Raw genomic sequence first — 22,616 nt, forward strand, 5'->3', positions numbered from 1 at the left:
AATAAGCACACACAAACAGAACAGGTTACAGATAACAGAATTTAAATAATTATCTGTAAGTATGTCACAAAGATCTTTCTCTAAAATTTCTTTAAAGATCTGGCATGATAGGAAGTGCAGTTTTTTTAAATGAAGCTTTACAGAATCTACAACCTTACTCAAGTGAGTCAGTGCAACCACTAGATGGAACCCTACTGTTATGAATATGCTGGCAATGATTAATAGCTGGGGTTTGTACAAACTACTACTGCTGCCTCTTTATGGAGGAGAGGTTATTACTACAGTTACATGTGTCCAGTATACAGAAGAATAAACAAACAGTATATGTTTGTGTATATGTTTTAAATGGACCATTTTGTATTATATACGCCTGGATTATTGCAACAGCCTTTTCACCTGTTTAACCCAAAAATCTATTGATCGACTCCAGACTGTCCAGAACTCAGCTGCCAGGCTTTTAACCAAAACAAAGAAATATGACCACATTACTCCTATTTTAGCTTCACTACACTGGCTCCCAGTATGTTTTAGAATTGACTTTAAAATTCTATTGATCACTTTTAAAGCTCTTCATGGCCTCTCGCCTTGTATTTCTGACCTTTTAGTCCCATACGCACCAGCACGTACCTTGAGATCCTCGGGCAGAGGTCTGTTGTCTGTTCCAGAGTCTCGACTGAAAACTAAAGGGGACAGAGCATTTGCAGTCAGGGCCCGAGGCTCTGGAACAGCCTGCCCGAGGAAATCAGGTCGGCTGAGTCAGTGAACTTTTAAATCCCTTCTTAAAACATACTTTTATAGGAGAGCTTTTCCCGATCTTATTTGACTTTATTTATCCTTTTATTTTATTGTATCTTACTAATTTTATATTAAATTTTCATGCTCTTATCTTTTTTTTTTTGTATTATTCTTTACACTTGTTAAAGCACTTTGTAACTTGTTTTTGAAAAGTGCTCTACAAATAAGGATTATTATTATTATTATTATTATTAAACTGCATTTATTGTAACGTATGTGCAGATTTGTGCTTATCCCAATACTGTGTGTGTATCCTAACTTGTGTCAATCATCAACAAAGGAGAGAATGGTGTAATAAACAGAGGCAATTACTGCAATACATTGTTTAATTCAATATATGATTTACCTTGTGTAAAATATACTGTATATGCATTTATATAATTTATATACACATAAAAAATATAAGATGCACTAGATGTTTGTTTTGCTCTTAGTGTCCAAATGCTGTGAAAGAATAAATGTCAGTTATGGTACATCCTTCTGTCCTACTTTTAATATCCAAACAAGACTTGGCCATGTAAATGTTTATGCTTCTCAAAAGGGCAAGTACCTACAGTACATGTTGGCTGCAATGATAATAATAATAATAATAACAACAACAACAACTTGTTGACCTGCCCATAGCTGATGAGCATTTAACAAGCTCTCAGTTCAGTTGTTTGATGTTCTGAATAATGTCAGGGCGGTGTGTGTGTGTCAATAATCACTGTGGGTGTGATTTGCTTGTTCCTTAGTGGTCTAACAACTCAAACAGACAGCGGCCACCAGACAGACACAGGGCTCGCTCCCATTTGTCACAGTCACTCCTTCTTCCTGTTGCCGGCCAACGAGACATCGGGGAGCAGAGCGGGGACATTTCTAACAGAGAATTACTGCTGGGCCCATTATGCTGGTTGCTTTTTCAGCTGAGCGATGGGATGGAAGTAGTCCCTACGGCCTCACCTAGTTTTCCCAGCCGTAGATTAAACTTAGTCCTGGACAATACACTGTTTTCACTGGAGAATATACACGATTATATACGCGGCTTGTAAAGTGATGAAGTATATATAACCCTTCAGTTTCTGTCAGGGCTGAGGTTTTTTTCCCCCCTGTCTGGTTAGCCCCATGACCATTAAAAGGTTAAGCATGGTGAGATGGACATTGATTTGATGCTCAGGAGGGGCTGATAGTGGTCACTGGCTCCTGTCACACTCACTCAGTTGCTAGTAATCTGTTTCACACACAAGGTTGCTATTGTTGTCCACGGGCACCCATGGGGTTAGACACTATTAAAGACAGAGAACTTCGGCAGGCTCATTTTATGCAACAGGCCCACATCCCAGTGAACGAAACAAGTTCTCAACAAGAACAATCAGTCCCCACTACCACAGTGATTTCTCATCTGTTGCCATGGCAACCAAATCCGTCAACAAGGTAATTAAGAAACCTGCACCTGGAGACTACTCAACAACAGACCTCATCCAACCAAATATATTAATTTCAACACAGAATCAAGCGATTTACAACAAATTTGAGCAGAGTTATAGGACACACATATTCCTGCATAAGGTCCATTGTTTACATTTACAGAGGATGCACCTTTATCAGATGGTTAACTCGGCCCGTGTCTGGCTCCAGATGTAAATATATTAGCTGTAGTGGGAGGAGGAGCGGGGGTGAATTAGAGTTCAAGCAGGCAGAGAGAGACTTGACTCAGAGCCGTGTCTTTTATCGTCATTCGTTAACGTGTGTTTGACCTAGGATGTATCTGTGTGCACGTGTGTGTGTGTGTATGCAGCAATAATGAACGAGGGGTCAGTACATGAAATGAAGTTATAAAAGCTGTCGGATCTGGGCTCATCTCTATTCCAGCAGAGTCCAGCATACATGTGTTCAGCCCCGGGCTGGTAATTACTCTCCTCTCCTCTCCTCATCCATTTCCTACCATTATACGTGTTTTGATTTCTATTAAATCTGTGACTCCTCATCTCTTTTACGTTGATGTTTCTCACCTTACTCTGGTGCTCTCTTGTTTTCTCCGTTACTTCTTTTCTCCCTCTGTTTCATTTTTACCTCCCCCTCTGTGATCTATCAGCTCTAAATTTACAGATCCTTTGTTGCAGCTTGACTCGATTTATTTCCGCCCTCACCACCACGGTCAGTCTCTGACAGAGACCAGCAGGACTATGGTCATGGTTATTTTAGCTGGTTTGGGGAGTTTTTCATATTGATGTCACAGACGGAAAAAAAACATGTGTGCATTGACTAGACAAACACCTCTGCACTTTCTCTCATTTATGATCTCTCATTTTGTAATTCACCCTGTGCAATTTCCTCCTCCAAACAACTTTTCTCTACCAGAGGCTTGCGCTATTCTTCGCCCACCATGCAACATCGTGTTCTCCTGCCTTTTCCTGTGCATGAGATAAATCCCACAGGTTTAAATTAGCATTAGGCCTGTAACGCCCCTGCATCTAAAACAGCAATAAGTCTCAAGCCAAAGTACATAAAGCAGAGCCGGTATTGATCCTGAGTAAAGTACTTTACTTTAGTGACAGGCATTACACTGCATCTTACAGGGTTTAGGAATTCTGCCTAAACCAGGAATTCCTCCATCATCTCTCTGGTTACAGGCCCCTGAGCATCTGCTGAGATTACAGTTTCATGACGGTACCCAATCAGTTCTTCACAGCGCTGAACCGAACGTTTCTCTTAGGGTAGAAACCTGCTTCGTTTGCTGCACATCAAACATGATTCAATGCTCATATCCCACATCGACACAACACAGCCAAAAAAAACTTTGGAACTTTCTTTCTAAAAACAGCATCATGCCCTGGAAGAGACTGTAGCTCATAATATTTTTAGATTTGCAAATGGAGGACCTGGACACTGAATACCCCTCAGTCACAGAGAGGGCCATGATTTATTTGCTGCGTTTATGGTTTAAGTATTATGCTTTCCCGGAGCAAATGTGGACAATTCCAGGAATGAGTGAGGCAGTGAGGTCACGCGGAAACCATCAGGTTAGCAATGAAGGTGACACATCCACAGAAGCTGGGAGCTCTGCCAGATACTGACAGACACTGCAGCCACCTTTGACAGCTGGACCCAGCGGTGTGAACACGGTACCACCGTGCGGTCTTTTTCTGGCAGATGCTCAGTAATGCAGGCAGACTGGGCATCTTCTGTCCTGCCTACACTAAGCCTACAGAACGTATCGGGGTTAAAGGCTTTTTTTATACCAGTAATTTCTACTTTTATTGCTGTTTGCTCATCATTTCCATATTCGGATGCAGAACACTCTGACATTGATGTCCATATTTATTCATGAAAAGCTTTAGAATTTACCAGAATAATAATTTGTGCAGCGGATACATAAAATATCTCCACAATTTCTTCAACCATCTATTACATGTGCAATTGTCACTCTTCCAGCCCTGCTTCTTCTCTTCACCAGCGATTGGTCTCAGCCTGAATTATCGTGTGGGATGAAAGATAGCTTCATACAGAATAACACATGAAGAGAGGCCATTAGTCTACAGGCTTCAGACCAGAGGAGGAAGGAGGATATGGTTTAATGGACGCCTTTCCTACCAAGCTGTAGAAGAAAAAAGGTCCATCTGTCTGTCTGTCTCTCTTCCTGGTTCATTCAATATCAGATCACTGGCGGTCAGCTTAGGAAGCAAGCATATTGATTTGAATTTATATCAGAAAAGAATAAAGTCAAGCTGGGAAATAACATTTAGCCTTTTGAAAGGGTGGAGAAGTGTCATACCTGACATTTTGCTTGCAAATAAATATATAAACTGCCGTCTGAGAGGAATTTAGATATATGAGCGAAACGAGTCGTGTGGGTGGAGAACTGAAATAAAAAGGATGCATGCTGAAGGGATGCTTTTATTGCCTGGGTGCGGTGCCTTTGAACATGAATGGCTTTGTGATATGACTTCTGAATCAGAATAATTGCAGGCTAATTGTGAAACTGTCAGAGGGAGAGTGACTTGACTTTTAATAGTAACCACTCTCTTTCCCTGTTTCTCTCCTTCCAATCTTGTTTCTAGTAGATGTCACATGGTAGTATTTCCATTTCTTTCTCTGTACTTTTCTATTTAGCTACTTCTCCCTTTTCTCTGCTCTGTCTCTTCTCTCTCTCCTGCTCTCAGATTGAAGGCCATATTGTGAGAGCAGAACCTTGTTTATCCGTGGCTATCTTTGACAATCCTTTCCCATTTCCTTTATAAAGCTCTAGGCACTGACAAGGAAACCAAGGCCAACTTCTGGCATTTGCACTCAAGGTCACCTCTGCTTTCTGAGCACACACACGACTCAATACAAAGGCTCAAAAGCCTGTGTGTTGTTGACATGCTCCTGTAGCAGCAAAATACAAATGACATTGCTTTGGACAGACTGACTTCTGTCTCTTCTGGGCTCCTAATACCTGGGGTACATGACACACAAATACATGTAGATAGTGTAGATATAGTGTGTGTGTCCTACCTCTGTGTGTGGCGTAGAGCGCAGCGAAGGTGACGACAAAGAAGGTGGTGGAATATTTCCCAGCATTCACCAGGTGAGGGAAGGCCCTCTTGGTGTCACGGTAACGCCTCAGGCATTGGACAAAGCGGAACCAGGCGGGCAGACACTGGATGATGGCACGCAGACCGTACGAGTAGCTGTGGCATATGTAGTTACCAGGGTCTAGAACAGAGTAGAAATGTGCATGATTATGTTATAATCTCTTCTTCTCCTTTTCTTTTTCTCTGCCTTTTCACCACCACAATGCCCTCCCCACATTCCCCTTCGCACAGAGAAGCTCATCATTATGAGAGTCACATGGTGGCCTCTGTGAGGCCAAACATTTCCGTTCCATTAGCTCCGTGTTTCCGTGTTAATTGGCTGTGTGGAGGCCGAAGTGTCACTGTTGGTGGAGTGGACAGACAGCACTTAAAACCATATTCACATCACATTGTCTGACAGGACAGCTCAACGGCCTGGCACACTGTCAACTTAGTCCATCACAGTTAGAACCAAAAGCTTTCTGTCTTTATCTCCATATTATGATGTGATGTAGCAGGTGAATTATTAACACTATGATAACCAACAAATCCAAAAAAAAATTAGCATATATATAAATATCTATTTTCTTTACTATCAGTCTGTAAAGGTTTTTTGTGTTGAAGTGTTTAAATTTACTGTATGTTTTTGGTATTCCCCCTTTCTACACACTTCATCTATGTTTCTGCTTCAGTTCTATTTTCCTTAAAATCTCCTACATTTCAACAACCACCTGAGAACAGGAATGAACGCTGCATAAAGTTGATGTTTCTACATATTTAGTATGAGGTTACAGCTAAATAAATGTTTTCCAGTTTACTGTCTCACCGTGAACATTCGGCAGCAGGCCCTTGCTGTTGCTCCACTGCAGCTCAAAGATGTAGAAGCAGATAAGATACTCCAGGTCCATCAGGACAAACACCAGCGAGTTGAGCTGATCAGCCAGCCAGAAGTCTGCGAATTCCACCCGGTGAAATGGCGCTGTGAACACGCGAAACTGGATACAGACAAGAGTAAAAAGAAGTAAGGTGAAAAAGTGATTAGATAGAGTTGAGCCGTTACATTGTAATAATTTTCATTCTTATCTCAGTGAGTTCAACATGCACGTCAACATTCTTTACTATAAACTGGGAAGACTGTATAAAAGCAAAAACATATGCATTCCCCATTTATACAGCATGTTTGGTGCATTCAAGAAATCACCTTGGCTGACCTCGCTGCTACAAAATAAAACTTCTGTGATTTCTGACTGTGTGTATGTGCTTTCAACACTGAGACCGAATTAGCGAACAATTAATTAGCGTGCAATTGTCACAGCACTTCAGTAGAAGCAGGGACAAACCTCTAAAAATGATCTGTAACACACACAGGGATATAGCCTCCAGACTACCTTATCAGCACGCCACAGGACACCCTAATGAGTCATGCTTTTGTCTGTGCATGTATTTGTTTATTTGTGTGTCACTGTTCACCGGTGTATAAAAACAAACACATGAAACAAGCTGGCAGTGTTTTGTGGCGCGCTTTGGCTTCTATGGGCATGTTATTTGGGATATGACTTTTGGCAGGAGCTCGGTTATTGACTACGCTTTGTAAAATGATACAACCCTACTCGATTCTTTCCATTTACCCCCCTTAGGCCCCATCTGACATTCAGGAGTGACTGCAAGCCTCTCTCCATGTACGCTTTCAGACACAAACCCCACACACACACACTCTCCATCCACTGCAAATGTTAAAGGATATTGTTTTTTTTATTTTTTACACATATCAGCTCATTACGTATTTCTCGTAACCTGTCAATCAAAGTCTGTATTGATCGAGTGGCCATTTCACCCATATCTAGTCTATCTGTGTGTGGATGTCTCACGGCTAAGCCTGCTGCAGTGATGTGGTTAGCTTTTCATTTCTTGAACAAACACTAGTAATCCAGGTGATAGCTCTGCAGTTTGTCCTATAAGGAAATCTTTGTCTTCTGTCTGGTGTTTATTGTCAGAGGAAACTAACACACCTGGCACAGATACATTTTATAGCACTGCTAGAAAACCAACAACAGGCTGTTTGTTCCAATAAAACTACAATTTCTCCTGAAACATCCTTAATCACTTATTGCTTATTCCATGAGGCTACATGTATGACAATCATGAAAAACACCTCATACACCTCAGCTCTAATTCTGTGTAGGTTGTTATGATTGCTCAGGACCAATCAAGAGTGAGATTGATTTTTGAGCCACGTCAGCGGAGGCTGGCTGAGGGAGCGTTGCTGAAAACTGTGGGGAGCTGTGAAGGAAAGGACAGGAATATAAGGAGGGGGTCTGCTGCTGCAGGAGGAGGAAGAGAAGGAGGGACAGAGGAGCTCAGAGCATCAGCATACTGATAGATCTATGCCTATAATGATTGCACAGTCACAAACCTCCACCTCCCCTGGGATGAAGCTGCATTCTATTATCCCTCAACCCTCTGCCCTCTGTCTCACTACACCCCCACCACACACACACACTCTACATGCCGCCCCCCGGCAGCCCTGTAGCACAGCTTAGACAAAGAACAGAGTAACATAGGAGGGTTTGTAAACACGAGACTTGAGATGGATATCTGAATTGTACATGCATTCATTGTGAGAGATAACGATACAAACACGCGCGCAACATATGTAAATTGTGCCAGCAGCCCAATACGGTAGCAAAATACACAGCTGTAAAAAACAAAATAAACAACAAAAAAAAAATAGCTCATGCAAAACTGTTTTTTTAAATAGTTTTCTTTCATCTCAGTGACCATTTTTCAGTGACATTTTTCTATTTACACTGTATGGATAAGGACAGTACTGGGATACCTTTAGGAGCTTTTACGACATCCCATTCTAAATCCATAGGCATTATTATGGAGTTGCCATTATTATGCCTTTGCAGCTATACCTCTTCTGTGAAGGCTTTCTACAAGATTTTAGAGTGTCTGGGGGAATTTTTGCCCATTCATCCACAAGAGAATTTGTGAGATCAGACACCGATATTGGATGTTAGGGCCTAGGTCGCAATCTCTGTTCTAGTTCATTCCAAAGGTTTTGATAGGGTTGAGGTTAGGCCTCTGTGCGGGTCAGTCGGGTTCTTCCACACCAAACTGGTAAAAACATTTCTTTATTGAGCTGGCTTTGTGCACGAGAATCGTCTTATTGAAAGGTCAAACACAAACTGCTGGATGAACTATTGTCTAAAATTGCATGCTGTAGCATGAAGATTTCCATTAAACACCACACCATGAAAAAACAGCCCCTACCGAAAGTATACTGACAGGGTTGTCCACATAACTTTTGCTATATAGTGTATAAAACCTAAGCAAACTACGACTTTGTCTTCACTTCACTGGCAGACAGTACGTATGAGATTAAATTTTGTATTATATGATACAAAAAGCTTTTTAACTTTTTGGGACACTGTTATTCAGTCCAAATACTGAGAGGGAATCTAATATCGTCACATCTTGTTTGCATTTGGTTCATTTTGTTATGGTAGTCCTGTAAAGGGTTAATTACTGCTGGCTCACAGCTGTGGTGAACATTTGTCTTTCTGTATCCATGAACCTTAAATGTAAGGCTCATTTATCCAGTTTGAATTACATTCTTCTTATAAAATGAAAAAGACACATTTTCAGAGTGAGTATGATTGGTCGCACCAAAGTTCAAATGTCAGCGGTGTAAGTCAAACTAAAGTTGCACAGTGTGAAAGAAAAGCTCCAGTAAATAAATGAGTGGACTGACCAGCAGCTTGAGGAGCCAAAAACGTGATTTGTAGTAGCAGGTCTTGAAGGGGTTGATGAGGAACAGCACCATGAAGCCATAAAGAATGAGCGGGTTGATCTGCATGGGGAGGTAGGTGTACTCTGAGTAGAGACAGGAGAGGATGCTGAGACACCACAACACACCCAGGAAACCAGCAATCTGCAGAGAAACAGAAGAGACTGACATTAAAAGGAAGCACTTTTGACACATAATCACAATTAACAAGGTAATCTGAATAATTCATTCTAGACTATAACTAAAACCCTGTGGACATGTGGTATGTATTGTTTCTGCTGAATAAAATCTTCTTATTTTACATGGTAATGTATTTCTTGAATCTGGATTACCCTAATGACTAAACAACCCCATTCATTCTGAATCCATATTTAACAAATGCATTATTGCCCACATCAATCTGAAAACAAAGCTGGTTTTCTTCATTACAAAGAAAAGGTTTATTTTCTGAAGGCTCGGGGCTCTCACTCAGTAAAATAATTGTTTCCATTGTTTCTCCATTCTGACCTCAAACAGGTGCTGGTGGGAGAGGTTGTTTCGGGGATTGATCTCAAAGATGAGGACATGGTTGACTCCTGCTTGTCTCCATCCGTAAGTGTTGATGCCCAACAAGAAGAGGAACTGGATCAACAGGAAACCGCCCCGATAGATCCGCACCAGTGGCCACACGTTCTCGAAGCGGATGAACACAGCACCTGATAAAAACACAGTGGATATTCTGAGACAAATCTGAGGGAAAACAACAATAAATACCTGCCAATCATGCTCCCTATTAATCTACCAGATATCTTACAGTGACACATAAAAAAATTGTGTAGGGCTCAACAGGACAAAAAATGTATGAATCCGAATGTTTACGTGACTTACCAGTGAGAACGAAGGAGATGGCGAGAATGATAAAGAAGCCGCAATAGAGACCGACACGAAAGGTTGTCCAGGCCAAAGCAGGCTGAACCAGGCAGAGAGGAAAACAGAAAAACATTATTCATTATATTAATTAATAAGACACCTAAACAGTGTATATATGCAACACAATCACAGACACTGTATATGCATATAGATTACAGGGATTTTTGCGAATTCATGTAACTGCAATTTATTGAAAGTGTCTCCATATAAAGCCACTCTGACTCCTTTTATCTGCTTGAATATATTTATAACACAAATGGCTGCAGGGAAATGGAAAGATCAATAGTCACATAGCATAATTGAAGTAAGACATGACAGTAATTAATGTAGTAATAACAGTATAGATATAACATAGGAGGGTAAAGTGCCAGTTGCCTCGATTGTTTCTGAAAGATATCCTGTCTGTTCAACAATGGAAAGGCACTTATAAAATCAATACTTGAGGCTCTCATGTTTTGTCTCTCTTTGTTTCTTCCCATCTTCCTTCCTCTCTCTATTTCTCTCATAACAAACCTCTCACCTTTTGTTTACTCATTACAGTATGATAAATACAAAGATTATTCTTGATGGGATACTCTCAGGCAGGGACACCAAATTTGTATTCAGGTAATTTGAAACAAAGTTAAGAGGGAAAATGCTTGATATTATTGGACTGTTCTGCATTTGTAGCCTGTATATGCAGGTTGCAAGAAAGATTTTATTGTACAGTAACACAAATAAATGAATAAAAAGATGCCACCACAGTGACAATCTACATTTATCAGAACTGTCGAGGATAACAGACGAAAGTTACCAACTTATTTCCATTGTGGTCCTCATTGCATTGCAAGCATTCATTTGCTTGAGAGGTCCAAAAGGTTTAGAGGCACAAATTAGGCTCATATAACTAAGTGATTTCCAGTGTAACCAGATGCACTTCTGACCTGAGCTGCCCCCAGTGGAGGAACTCTCAACCTCTTCATGGCTTTCTGACGGTCTCCTCCCTCCAGCTCTGTGGTGACAAGCGTCTACACGCGCACACACACACACACACACACACACAACAATGATTTTATGTGTGTGTTTTATTTTCCACCAGCATCTTTGTATCATAGTTTGTATTTGTGTATGTGCGAGCAGGGACCTCTGTCTCGGAGATGAGCTGTGTGATCTTCTTGCAGGTGTAGAATGGTGCCACCTCCACATGAGCCACACGCCAGTCGGCCCCGCGAGAAGTATCCAGGATCTTGTCATGTTTCTTCAGGATTTTACGGAAACCAGTGAAGTTCAGGTTCTGTGCATAGCAACAAGAAAACAACTGTTACATATCCATACGAGACAAACAGACAAGAAGGTTTATTTACGGCAAAGCACATTTATTTATGTAAAAATTTTATTACTCTAAAGATTTCTCCCTTCCTTTTGTTTTTACATTGCTTTAATTTCTTTGAATCATGATTCAACCTTGAATGCAGGTGTGTCTGAGAATGCATGAGTGTGCATGCTGAAACCTGGTAGTTCTGGAGCAGGATGAGGCTGAGGTAGAACTCGCTGAAGGCTAGCTTCAGGTCCTTGATGTTGTGGTGTTTGCAGCGCTCCTCCTGTGACAGGTGGAACATCGTCTTGCGTTTCCGCAGGCCAGGTGGCGCGTTGCTCTCGCGCTGGGCGTCCAGTGAAGACTGCAGCTCATTCTGCAGCGTGGCAAAACGTCGCTGGGCTTCAGCAAGCTTTTCTAAAGGTCGGAAGACAAGAAAAGAATTAAAGAGGGTTTTGGTTTTTGTATGGCTTATTGTTACTTCTTATTGTGGTGCTTATATTACACCATAATTATGCATTTTTATAACCCACATACACACATTTAGAAGCTGTGCAGATAAATTCTACTTTTAACCCCTGTATATCTTACGGACTATTCTTACTCAGTATTTTAGTATTGTATGAGGTCTGACCAAATTACTTCATGTTGAGTCTTGTTCTACTTTGTATTGTTGGTTTTGATTAATTAAATTAAATTTGGTCAATATTACTGTCTGGGAGGGAAATTAAAAGTACATTTTAAGTACATAAAACAATTCACTAACAATATATATCAATAGCATTAATAAGCACAGTTTTTTATGTTAAGCAAACAGTTGTTCACTCTGTTAGACTAGTGTTTTGTTAATCTAACCATTATGCCTGAGGGAGAGTAGAAAGAAAACCCTTCAGATTAGCTTTTGCCTGGTAAACTACTGGTAAGAGACATCAACTAGCTGCTTCAGCTTGACCTTGGTGATCTTTGTAGAGGACAGGTTTAAAAAATGAGCAATTACAGAGAAGATGACGACAAAAAAAACAACAACCGTTTATACACCCTGTCTCCTCTGTTCTCCTGCTGTCTTTTCCAGGAAGCAGAAGCATGGAGACTATTAGGCTGAGCTGACATGTAAATGCTGCAGAGGGAGGAACCATTATCTGGGTCAGAGATAGGTTAATATACCCAGAGAGAGAGAGAGAAGCATAGAAGGGGAGGGAATCACACAGGTCCTGGGCAGTAACCTACGTTTCATTAACTTCCCAAGCCCCTCTACCTACTTTTCTGACACAGATCAGCCCTCATTCTCCTACTACTTATTCTTGTTTTTTTAACAAGTCAAAAAGTCATAGCATGTTCAGTCACTGAACAATGAAGCCCACATCTTCTCTTGCCCCTTTAATTTGTCCATGGCCCATTTCTCCTTCTATTCTAATGAATGATCGGCTAAAAATAGAAGTACAGCAGTTTGAGTTCCTGATTTCATTAGACCATCATTATACAGACTTGTTGATACACTTAGCTCAAGAGACAAGACCATATATGATATTGGGTTCATGAGAACAAGATGATATTTAACACAATCTTTAAGAAATCTTCAATGATGAAATATCTTAATGGAAAAATAGTCCCTTTTTTTCAACTAAAAGTCACAAAATGCAAAACAATGTAGGTGCATTTTGAAACGTTGCTTACATATTGTTCATATTGTTGTTGTCACTCTGTCGCCGTTTACTGTTTCCACCAGGTACCCAAAACGCTGCCACACAAATTATTTAAAAGTAGGGGGGGCATTTTCTATGCTAATTTAACTCTTAGACTCTGTCATGCTGATATCGTGAGACAGCTTTTCATCCCAGTGAGATATTGTCACGTTTTAATATCTCGTGGCACAATATTTAGTCACACTCCTAGTCAGTGTGCAGGCTGGCTCACTGATTTCAGTCATATCCTCTTTCATCACCACTACAACTCTGTGGCTTTTAACTGGTCGACAATGTCATGACTGTTGATGGATAAGGATTTTTTTTTATATTTACAGTTAACTAGTTTCAATATAAAGCCCTAAACTTGCAAGTCATGCCTACTCCTGCTTAAGTTAGCTGGTGTGGAAATAATTAAAAGCAGACCTGGAGTCACAATAAGAACATTGCTGTGTGACAGCAGTCTGATGACACACCATATCTGGTTTGGTTTGAAGCATACTGCCAGCCTGACGGTCTGGGTAACTGAGGCCCCATCAACACAACTCCGTTTTACGGAGTTTTCAAACCAATATGATCTCCGTCCACACCAGAGTTTTAGCTGCATATCAGAGTTGATCTCCGTCTACATTAAAACAACTGAAAACGCACATCTAGTGGCCGTTCACGTACACTGGGGATGCGCGTGCCGGTGTAAACATGAAACACATTGTCTATTCCATAGTTACATAAGATTTGGCGAAAGTAGCCTACTACAGACGAAGAACCACACCAGATTTTTTTTTGCATGGACCAATAATGAGCTGGGACTGTTACTGAATGTAACACAGGAGTTTAAAGCGACTGTGGCCACAGAAAACAGACTGGAATCGTCGTTAAGTAAATATAGCAATATACACAGTACAAGTGTTATTTGCACATTACAAAATATTTTAATAAAAATACCAAGTCAAAAACTCAGTAGCATTGTGTTTCTGCTTTGCATGACTTATAAGACCCAATCAGAGAGCCAAACGTGAGTGGCTGCGTCATCTATTGTCAGTGGATTTTAGCCGTAAAGACTTCCGTTTTTGCTCGTCCGCACTAAAAGGTTCTCCGGAGTTTTAAGTCTTCGTTTTTGCCATTTTAGTCTAGACGGGAGTTCTCCAATAGCTGCTCCTCTGTCCTAAACTGGACAGGAATGCCACAGCTTTTCTTTGATGTCCAAACGCACAGTAATCCTTCTACTCGACTTGTACAGCCCGTCACAAACTGCCTGGGTGAACACATGACAACAGCAGGAGGCGTGAGAAAGTCAAGACCCTGACTGCCTAACGCAGGTAGGTTTACATTAAATCTCAGGTATGGGATTGCAGTACCACTGGCTAGATAGTTCATCTGTGAGGGGCTAATGAACCTGAAACAGACAGTTTACATTCCCACTGGTATGGCTTTAGTGGAGAAGAATAACCCATCGTTCTTCCTCAACTTTCAGGAGCAAAAAGGGTGAAAGGATATTCTATTAAAATAACAGTCTGCAAAAATGTCTTTTTGGTGTGTGTTTAACCCATCAAGATGAAAGTGTTTTCAGCGCAAAGCATCAGAGGTCAAGGACCCCTTTCAGAGGGAGATACAGAGAGAAAGAGGTATGTGGAGGCTAGTGTCTTATGTAAAGTCAGCACACAATTTATCTCCATCTATCCACTGCTCTCTCTCTTGCACAACATAACCAGCTTTTTCAAACTGCTACACACTACACACACACACACACACACACACCTACACACACAGTAACTGGTATCAGATAAAGCTGCCTGTCGGACACAACTCTGCAATTTCTTGCTTCATCGTCCTGTGTGTGGAGGATAAACAAGATGCCTGAGAGCAGGAAGGAAATGCTGATATTTTCATACACAACATTTAACCAACCTCACAGCTCAGGTCTGCTGAGGAGACGGTGACTCACTGACTGTAATACTAATGTGATGTGACTCTGCTGCAAACAGACACATGTCACATGTAGCACTGACAAGATCAGAAATGGCAACTAAGAGTTTGTTTTCTTATCCTGTTTTATTTATATAGACAGACAATAACAAAAATCAAAAGCCTCACAACTCTGAGGACCATTTTGATGTTCCATTTTCAAAAAAGTGCTATTTGACTATTAATATACTGTAGATATAAGCAGATATTAGTGTGTATTACTCTACTTGTCGACAACTATAACTCATAAAAACCCATAAGGTGAGGCTGATGTATAAACAGATAACGCATTAATTAGTTACATTATTATGGAGAAAGAGGCTTCCTGACAAACACTACACATTAATAAACACTTCAAAATGTCCTTATGTCTGTTGAAAACTACATTATAGTGTTATAACCTATTTAATAAATTTTACATATTGTTTATAAGTGCTTAATAGGGGGACTTAAAGTGTTACTTACATACTATTCTGTCCAAAGCAAAGGAACTATGTTATTATCTGCAGCAGTTACTGGATCAGGATAACAAAAGACAAGTTAACAAGACATGGCATGTCAGTAATCGAGACGTCCACTGAGGTTAGAGACAAAATAAAGTTTCTTCAGTACAGCAACCTCCTGCTAACAAGATCTGCAGATGATTTCTTTTTTCTTTTTCATCTGCCAGTTATTTCCCATCATTATGAGCTGGAACAATCTTGGCAGACAACCTTGGCCCTCATCTGACCTGTAGTTTCACAAACAGCCTCTAGAGGAAGTACTGTCCGGCTTTAGATACCTCCCACTTCCCCTTGAGCTGAAGCTGAAAACCAGAAGGCAACCTTCTGGTACCAGAATACCAGAATATATTATGGCTTACATCTCATGTTACACAGCACACACATACTTCCCCTTGCTCCCTGAAATACACACAGGCAGGCCTGCTCCCCTAAACCTGACAGCCACTGGCTGCTTCAATCAAATGACCAAGATCAGATGCAGTGTCATTTGGCACTGAAATAGGCAGATTACTACAGAGTAAATAAACTGTGTTACAACTCTAATATCTCAAATGATGATAGGTGATGATACCTATAACTTTATATCTTGGTTTGTACTAGATAATTATTAAAAAACACATCAGGTCAAGAGTTTAGGAAGGAAGGAAGCATTATCGCAGAGCAGACTCAATCATCATTAAAAATCCTTTTTTATTAAATGATGGTGATCTTGCTTCATGTTGGTACAGATGGTTCATTAACACAGTCAATTCAATCATTCCTCTGACTGTTAGCCCAATAATCACATTACAACTGTTTCAGTTATTTGATCTGAAACTGCTTTCCTCATTTGACTTTGACTGTATAGACTCAGCATCAGTCGTTACCTCAACTGAAATAAATAAATACCTGAATAGAATGTGTTGATTTTCAGGAGCTCCTTCTCGCAGGTCTGGAAAAACCTTTCCTCGAACTTAGCGTAGTATCTCTTCACTGTGTCTTCATCTGTGACTATAGAAAGAACAAGAAGAAAGACAAAAGAATTAAAGTATGAAAAGAATTGAAGTATGTAATATATAAAGCACTGTTGCTCTTTTATAATCTTGACACAAGAAAGGTGATTATGTTGCTTCTTTCTTTTTGGCAATTCTCATATATACAGTTACACACACTCACGCCTCATAGCTGATAAGCAATGACAAAGCACAGTTTTTATTGTGGTGAGACACACTGAAAGGTGAAGCCATGTCAAAACTTTCTCTAAAGGATGGTAACAAGAACAGTGAAAATACAGCGGTACTCATACTGGAGGACCAAAACAGAGTAATAAGGTTATAGACACCAAACTCACCCACATGTACCAAGTAGATCTCTCCATGCTTACATGTTATTATACATCATGGTAAGTTATAATAGGTGTTCCCCTGTTGGTTTTACAGTTTTGGGTGTGCGTGCGTCTTCTCAAAATTTTGCTTTACTCAAAGAATCATGCAGAGTAGATTTATTATAGCTTAGTGTGAAATAAAGTCTAACTTTCAATATTGTGTGAAAGCTTTGCTTTACTGTTAAATAGCTGAAATAACTGTTGAATGATCTTAAGTTGGTGTGAGTATTGTGTGTGTGAGTGAAGGAGTAGTTTGTCACAATATTTAAATCCATAAACAAACATTTTACAAATCTCATAACTTTGAATGATGTTGCCTGCTATCAGTTAACACAGTGTAAGCAATTGCTGGATTGAACAAAGGGTCTCTTATGTTTTCATGACCTACTGGTCCAACTCAGCCAATATCCCAAAAACTTATTCCTGTATAGGTGCATTCTTGTAGGTTCGTCTGTACCGAGCCAAACAGACAGCCATTCGGTGTTACAATTACATCAACAGCTTCCTTTAGTCTCTCTTCTGTCTGACAAAACCCTGCATGTCTTTTTCAAGACCAGCCAATTCAATCAGCATCGATGCTCTGTCTCAAATAATCCTCTGCCTCATTCACAGCAGGCTACCTGACACCTGACAGAGTTTAAAATGTGGCCATTGGCCAGTTACCTGCCAAGCCCACATACAGCACACATCCAACAACAATACCACATTGTAAACATTTGCTATTATATAAAGTGAGCCTGTAACTGGTGGATGGAGAGGCTTTTTGTTAAACACAGTAATAAGAAAGAGATGCCCCAGGCTGCCGCCTGTCAATATCACTGCTCTATTCACATAAAAGCACTCACACATACCTACATGTGCAGCAGGCCTGTGAGGAAAAGGTGAATAAATGCAAAGTCCAACCGCTTTACAAGAAAAATAAATGAGAAATGCCTCTACACCTGTGAAGATAATCAATTATAAGTTAATTAAACCATGTTCTGCAGATGAAAACACTGTATGGCGTAAAGTATACTGTAGAAGGACAAATCCTAAGGAGAAAAACTTCCTACAGCAGAAATACCCTTCACTCTATGTTAGCCAAATCCTGAGTGTATCAAAGTAGTGCTCGTCATCCATCCATCCATCGTCAACCGCTTATCCTGCATACAGGGTCGCGGGGGGGCTGGAGCCAATCTGACATCGGGCGCAAGGCGGGGTACACTCTGGACAGGTCGCCAGTCCATCGCAGGGCCACACATAGACGAACAACCACTCACGCTCACACTCACACCTAAGGACAATTTAGGGTCACCAATTAACTTAGACTGCATGTCTTTGGATGGTGGGAGGAAGCCGGAGTACCCGGAGAGAACCCACGGAGACACGGGGAGAACAAGCAAACTCCACACAGAAAGGCCGGGGCAACCGGGGCCGCCAGTAGTGCTCGTTAAACATCCAAAATAACATCATTATGGTAATAGCAACAATTGAAAAAATGGGGCTGCATTATAGTAGAAGATTCTAAGCAAGAACAAACTTCCACTTTTACAGAGTTGAGAGACAGAGAACAAGGAAACAGGTAGTACCTTGATGATGGTACAGATTCAGTGGTAAGGACAGACCAGGGTTTAAGTAAAAGAGGGAGGGAAATGTCAGAAAGATGTATACTACAGAGATACTGTAACTGGTTGAATAAGTCACTAGCATGTCAGAGCTCCTGAAAAACCCACTTAATAAAGAGGGCAAGAGAAGAAGGGGATAAGAATTAAGGAGGGTGATGAAAGGAGGAAGAGAAGATGAAGTTGCTGAAGGTGGAAGAGAAAGAAATGTAGACCGACAATAAAGAAGGAGAGAGAGACAGTTAAGGAAGCAGATGGTCTCCAATCTGCCTCACACTTCTACACAATTGCACAGTTCAGCTCCAGTCACAACTCTTTCAGGCCTACAGCCATCAGGCTGACAGGCTGGCTGCTGCAGATAAATGGATGACTGACTGACTGGATGGATGGAGGGAAGCATGCTTGAATTGCTGACTGATCAGCTGGCTAGCAGGTTAGCTGAACGACAGAGAACTTGAACAGTCAGTGTGCCATGACAGAATGACTAATGGACTAACCTGCAGGCAAGCAGCAAACGGAGCTGTACTGTAATTCAAAGTAAAAGGTTACACAGCTAATGAACACTGTGTATGAAAGAGCACTGAAGGATAGAGACGTAGAGTACAGGAGGTTTAAGTGAACTGTGAATCTATGGTATGTTTCCTATACATCACACATGAGGTTTAAAATACATCTGATATCCAAGAAATTATTTTTACTTAGGTAGAGCTAAGCAATACAGCCAAAATTATTATCATAGTAAAAGATGTCACATCATTCAATATCGATTTGCTAATTATCACAATAAATCTCAAATCATTATTTCTTTCAAGTTTAAAGGCTGATTTTTGCTCCTCAGTGAAAGTGAAAGAAACCAGATGGTTAACTATGGTTTTAAACTATTCTTTGCGGTCAGAACATAACAAACAGTGGCTTACTTAACAAATCTGAGGTAGAACATTCAAAACTATGATAAATTATTATTTCAATAAATATACATGAGAAAAATTAAGTAAAATATTTATTCAGTCCCCTTTTCCTCAACAAAATTATTATCTTAATAGAAAAATTAAGTGCTAATTCCTTCATGATTCAAATGAATTACATCAAACATTTATAGAACATTTGTTATATTGTTACGATGAAAATAATGTATACCATTTTTTTGCCCTGCCCCACAGTTCAACAAATTCAAAACCTTTTTCTTAAAAAGAAACCACTTGTCACAAAGCTTCTGATCTAAAACACCTGTTTGGAGATCTCTTGGGATTTTCCTTCTATGGGCAGCCATTTAAACTGTGATGTACCATGTAAACTGATGAAACTATCTCAACCTCCTGATGACACTTAATCTGGGGGGAAAACATTTAACATCCTTTTGGGATTGTCTTGTGGAATTTGATCCCAGGCCTCCATGTGGAGTTCAGAAAAAAAAAAACAAGAAAACGTCAACATTATTCGTGACAATAATTTCATAGAAAATTACATTTTATGATGAAACGTTTCTGTTTTCTAAAATCATGTCAAGCAATAAATTACATTCAGAGAGATGCTTTGGAAGAATATATTTTGTGAAAATACCTTTTTTCTCACTTGGACTATGACTAACAGATTGAGTGTGTTGGTGGATAAAAGTGTAGATGTGAAGGCACTTTGCAGGTATAGCAGGGGTTATGAAATTACCTTGCACCCCCGTCTCTTTGTTTCCTGCTGACCTGAACGCATCAGTGGAGGTGTGCATGTGTATATCCACGTATCACTACATGCACACATCTCTTTTTGTTCATACATTTGATGTGAGGTTTAAGAACAAAGGTTGGTCCGTACAGCTGTGTTTTACTGAGGCTTCACCAACAGACTATGACTCTGCAGCTGCTGAAACAACTGTGTCCTCTATCTCCCCTCAACCCGCCACACACTTTACCTTCAACCAGCATTAGCACAAACAAGCATCATTAGCAGCTCATCATTAGATTGTCTCAACTTTTTACCGGCCTCCTAAGGTGAACTGTACTACAGTGTAAATGCAATGAAACCTAATTACAAAAACATTCTGAATTCATGCAGCCACTTAGACATCCACTGTATGTTTAATTTAATATCTAGTGTCAGTGTTTATGTAAATCTGAAAGCTTCTCTTTCAGCAACACAGTATGGGTTCTCATTATCACAGGTCTGGGTGGATGATAACAGACATGGCTTTCTCGAGTCCCACAGCGTTCTCCAAAGGGATTTGAAGGTAGATAAAAGTTTGGACTTCATGGGAAAATGAGAACTTAAACAGAGTGACAAGATAGAAAAGCTTTAGTATTCAGACCAAATATATAAAATGTGAAAAATCTAATTCAACAATCATTATTTTCTTGACTTTCTACACAGATGCCATAAACCACCCTAAAACATTTGTATTGTGTTTGTTATACAATGCAGGACACCTGATAAATTCCCATTTCAATATATAAATAATTTTTCCCAGATGAGCAACCGTCAGTGCCTCTAAGTCTTGGACTCTTGTCTCCAGAGGGATCGCTTTGTGTGTGTATATGTGTGTGAGTGTGTGAGACCAAGACAAAGAGATGATGATGGAGCACCTCAGTAGCGAATAATGGTTCGGTCCCTGTTGGGCTGTGCAGTGATATATGTCCCTGCTTTGTGTGTGTGTGTGTGTGTTTGGACAGTACTTCAGCACTGAGGCTCAACAATAAACACTATTGCCCTTTGCCCTCAGAGAACTAAATGGACCTGTGTTTACAGTATATGTGAGGACATTCAGTGACTATGATGTTAATTTATAAGTGACCAAATAGGACAGAGAATTAACAACAGCTGAAAGATCTATCTGTGTATCTAGGATCTTATTTATCTAAAGCTACAGAAAAATCAATACGTGGTTTGATTAGATTTAGGAACATTTAACAACTGTAAATCACAACCATAAACCATAAAGTGCCAGCAGCAGTGAGGCTACATTTTGTTTCCTCACCACACTTGTTGAGAAATCAATTCCTTGATCAATTAAAAATACCAAATATTTGCTGGTTAGAGTTTTAACAGACAAATATGAGAATTCATTAATTTGTCCATTTCATATCATTATTTCATATAAATCGTATAAACGCAATACTTTAGGTTTGTTTACCTAAAAAAATATTACACAATTATGAGCTGATTAAATGTTATTTTCACTTTAATTTAGACATTTATATACATTAGTTAATAATTAGTTATGTACAAAATGATGTCTTGATATATACCGTTGAACAAAAACTTAAGTAAATAAACACTATGTGTATGTATTCAATTTACAATAATATAAAATTAAAAAATTTTAAAACCACCAAATATTTGGTATTTTCACTCAATAATGAATCGTTTATGATACATTTTTTCTCAACTTATCCATTAGTCAGCTCAGCCACCCAAGCATTTGTTCTTTGTTTCAGCATCATCAGCATCAACAACTAAATCACTGGACTGTCTTAACAAGCAGGAGAAGGAGGTGTCTCAACAGCAGTGCATCCAGGGTATCAAGCTTCTTGGGTACAACAAGCTATAAGAGGAGTAGATCCAGTGCAGACTAGTGCGTTCATTCATTGCCTTCCCTTTCTCAGACAAAGAATTGTGCTGGTAGCTAGAAAAACAACTCTTGACCTACAGTATTCCCAGGGCGGCTTGTAGAAGGCAGCCCCCCTCTCTCTACTAACCCCTTCTTCTGTAGATTGTATAAATAAATGATGAGACAGCTTCCCCAGAACCATACTACTCTAACCCCCGAAACCCTTCACACACACACCCCACCCCCAACTTCTTATATTCCCATACAGGCGTTCTATGATGCGACCCCATAAAACCAGCACATAAATCCTTCATGGAGACCCTTTATTTGGTGAGCGAGAAAACACTAACACGTCACTCTGCTTCACAAGCTTCACAACCCAGAACTGCTTTTGTTTTTTTAACTTTTAGGTAAAGTCAGATTTTGCTGATTAAGATTTACATTCTGTGGGGTTTCGATTTGTGGTTACAATCCACTTTTATTCTATTATTCTTCTGCTCTATCACCTGTTTCGTGCTGAAAATGTATTGCCGTTAATTTAGGAGACAAGAAAGGTGAAAAGGCAGTGAGAAGAAGAAGGGCACTGGTTTTGCTGTGTCAGGAGCTCAGATATCAGATATTACACTGGAGCCTAGAGAGAA

At 40.0% G+C, this 22,616-nt stretch overlaps 1 protein-coding gene across 2 annotated transcripts in view; it reads right to left on the reverse strand.

Annotated features, from left to right (window-relative positions):
• Positions 1 to 5,271: 5,271 nt before the first annotated feature.
• The window catches only part of xpr1a (xenotropic and polytropic retrovirus receptor 1a), a gene marked incomplete at its 3' end in the record, with an annotated part of 62,828 nt that continues 45,483 nt past the window's right edge, over positions 5,272 to 22,616 (reverse strand). For both annotated transcript variants that reach the window (XM_038715898.1, XM_038715899.1), the window contains 9 exon segments: positions 5,272 to 5,472; positions 6,157 to 6,325; positions 9,088 to 9,267; positions 9,631 to 9,818; positions 9,991 to 10,072; positions 10,956 to 11,039; positions 11,156 to 11,305; positions 11,523 to 11,743; positions 16,365 to 16,466. In XM_038715898.1, coding sequence (XP_038571826.1) covers positions 5,272 to 5,472; positions 6,157 to 6,325; positions 9,088 to 9,267; positions 9,631 to 9,818; positions 9,991 to 10,072; positions 10,956 to 11,039; positions 11,156 to 11,305; positions 11,523 to 11,743; positions 16,365 to 16,466 — 1,377 coding nt within the window.

This window comes from Micropterus salmoides, unplaced genomic scaffold (assembly GCF_014851395.1).
Source record: "Micropterus salmoides isolate LMB-PRFRI ecotype aquatic unplaced genomic scaffold, ASM1485139v1 Ms_hic_scaffold_13, whole genome shotgun sequence".
Classification (NCBI taxonomy): Eukaryota; Metazoa; Chordata; class Actinopteri; order Centrarchiformes; family Centrarchidae; genus Micropterus; species Micropterus salmoides.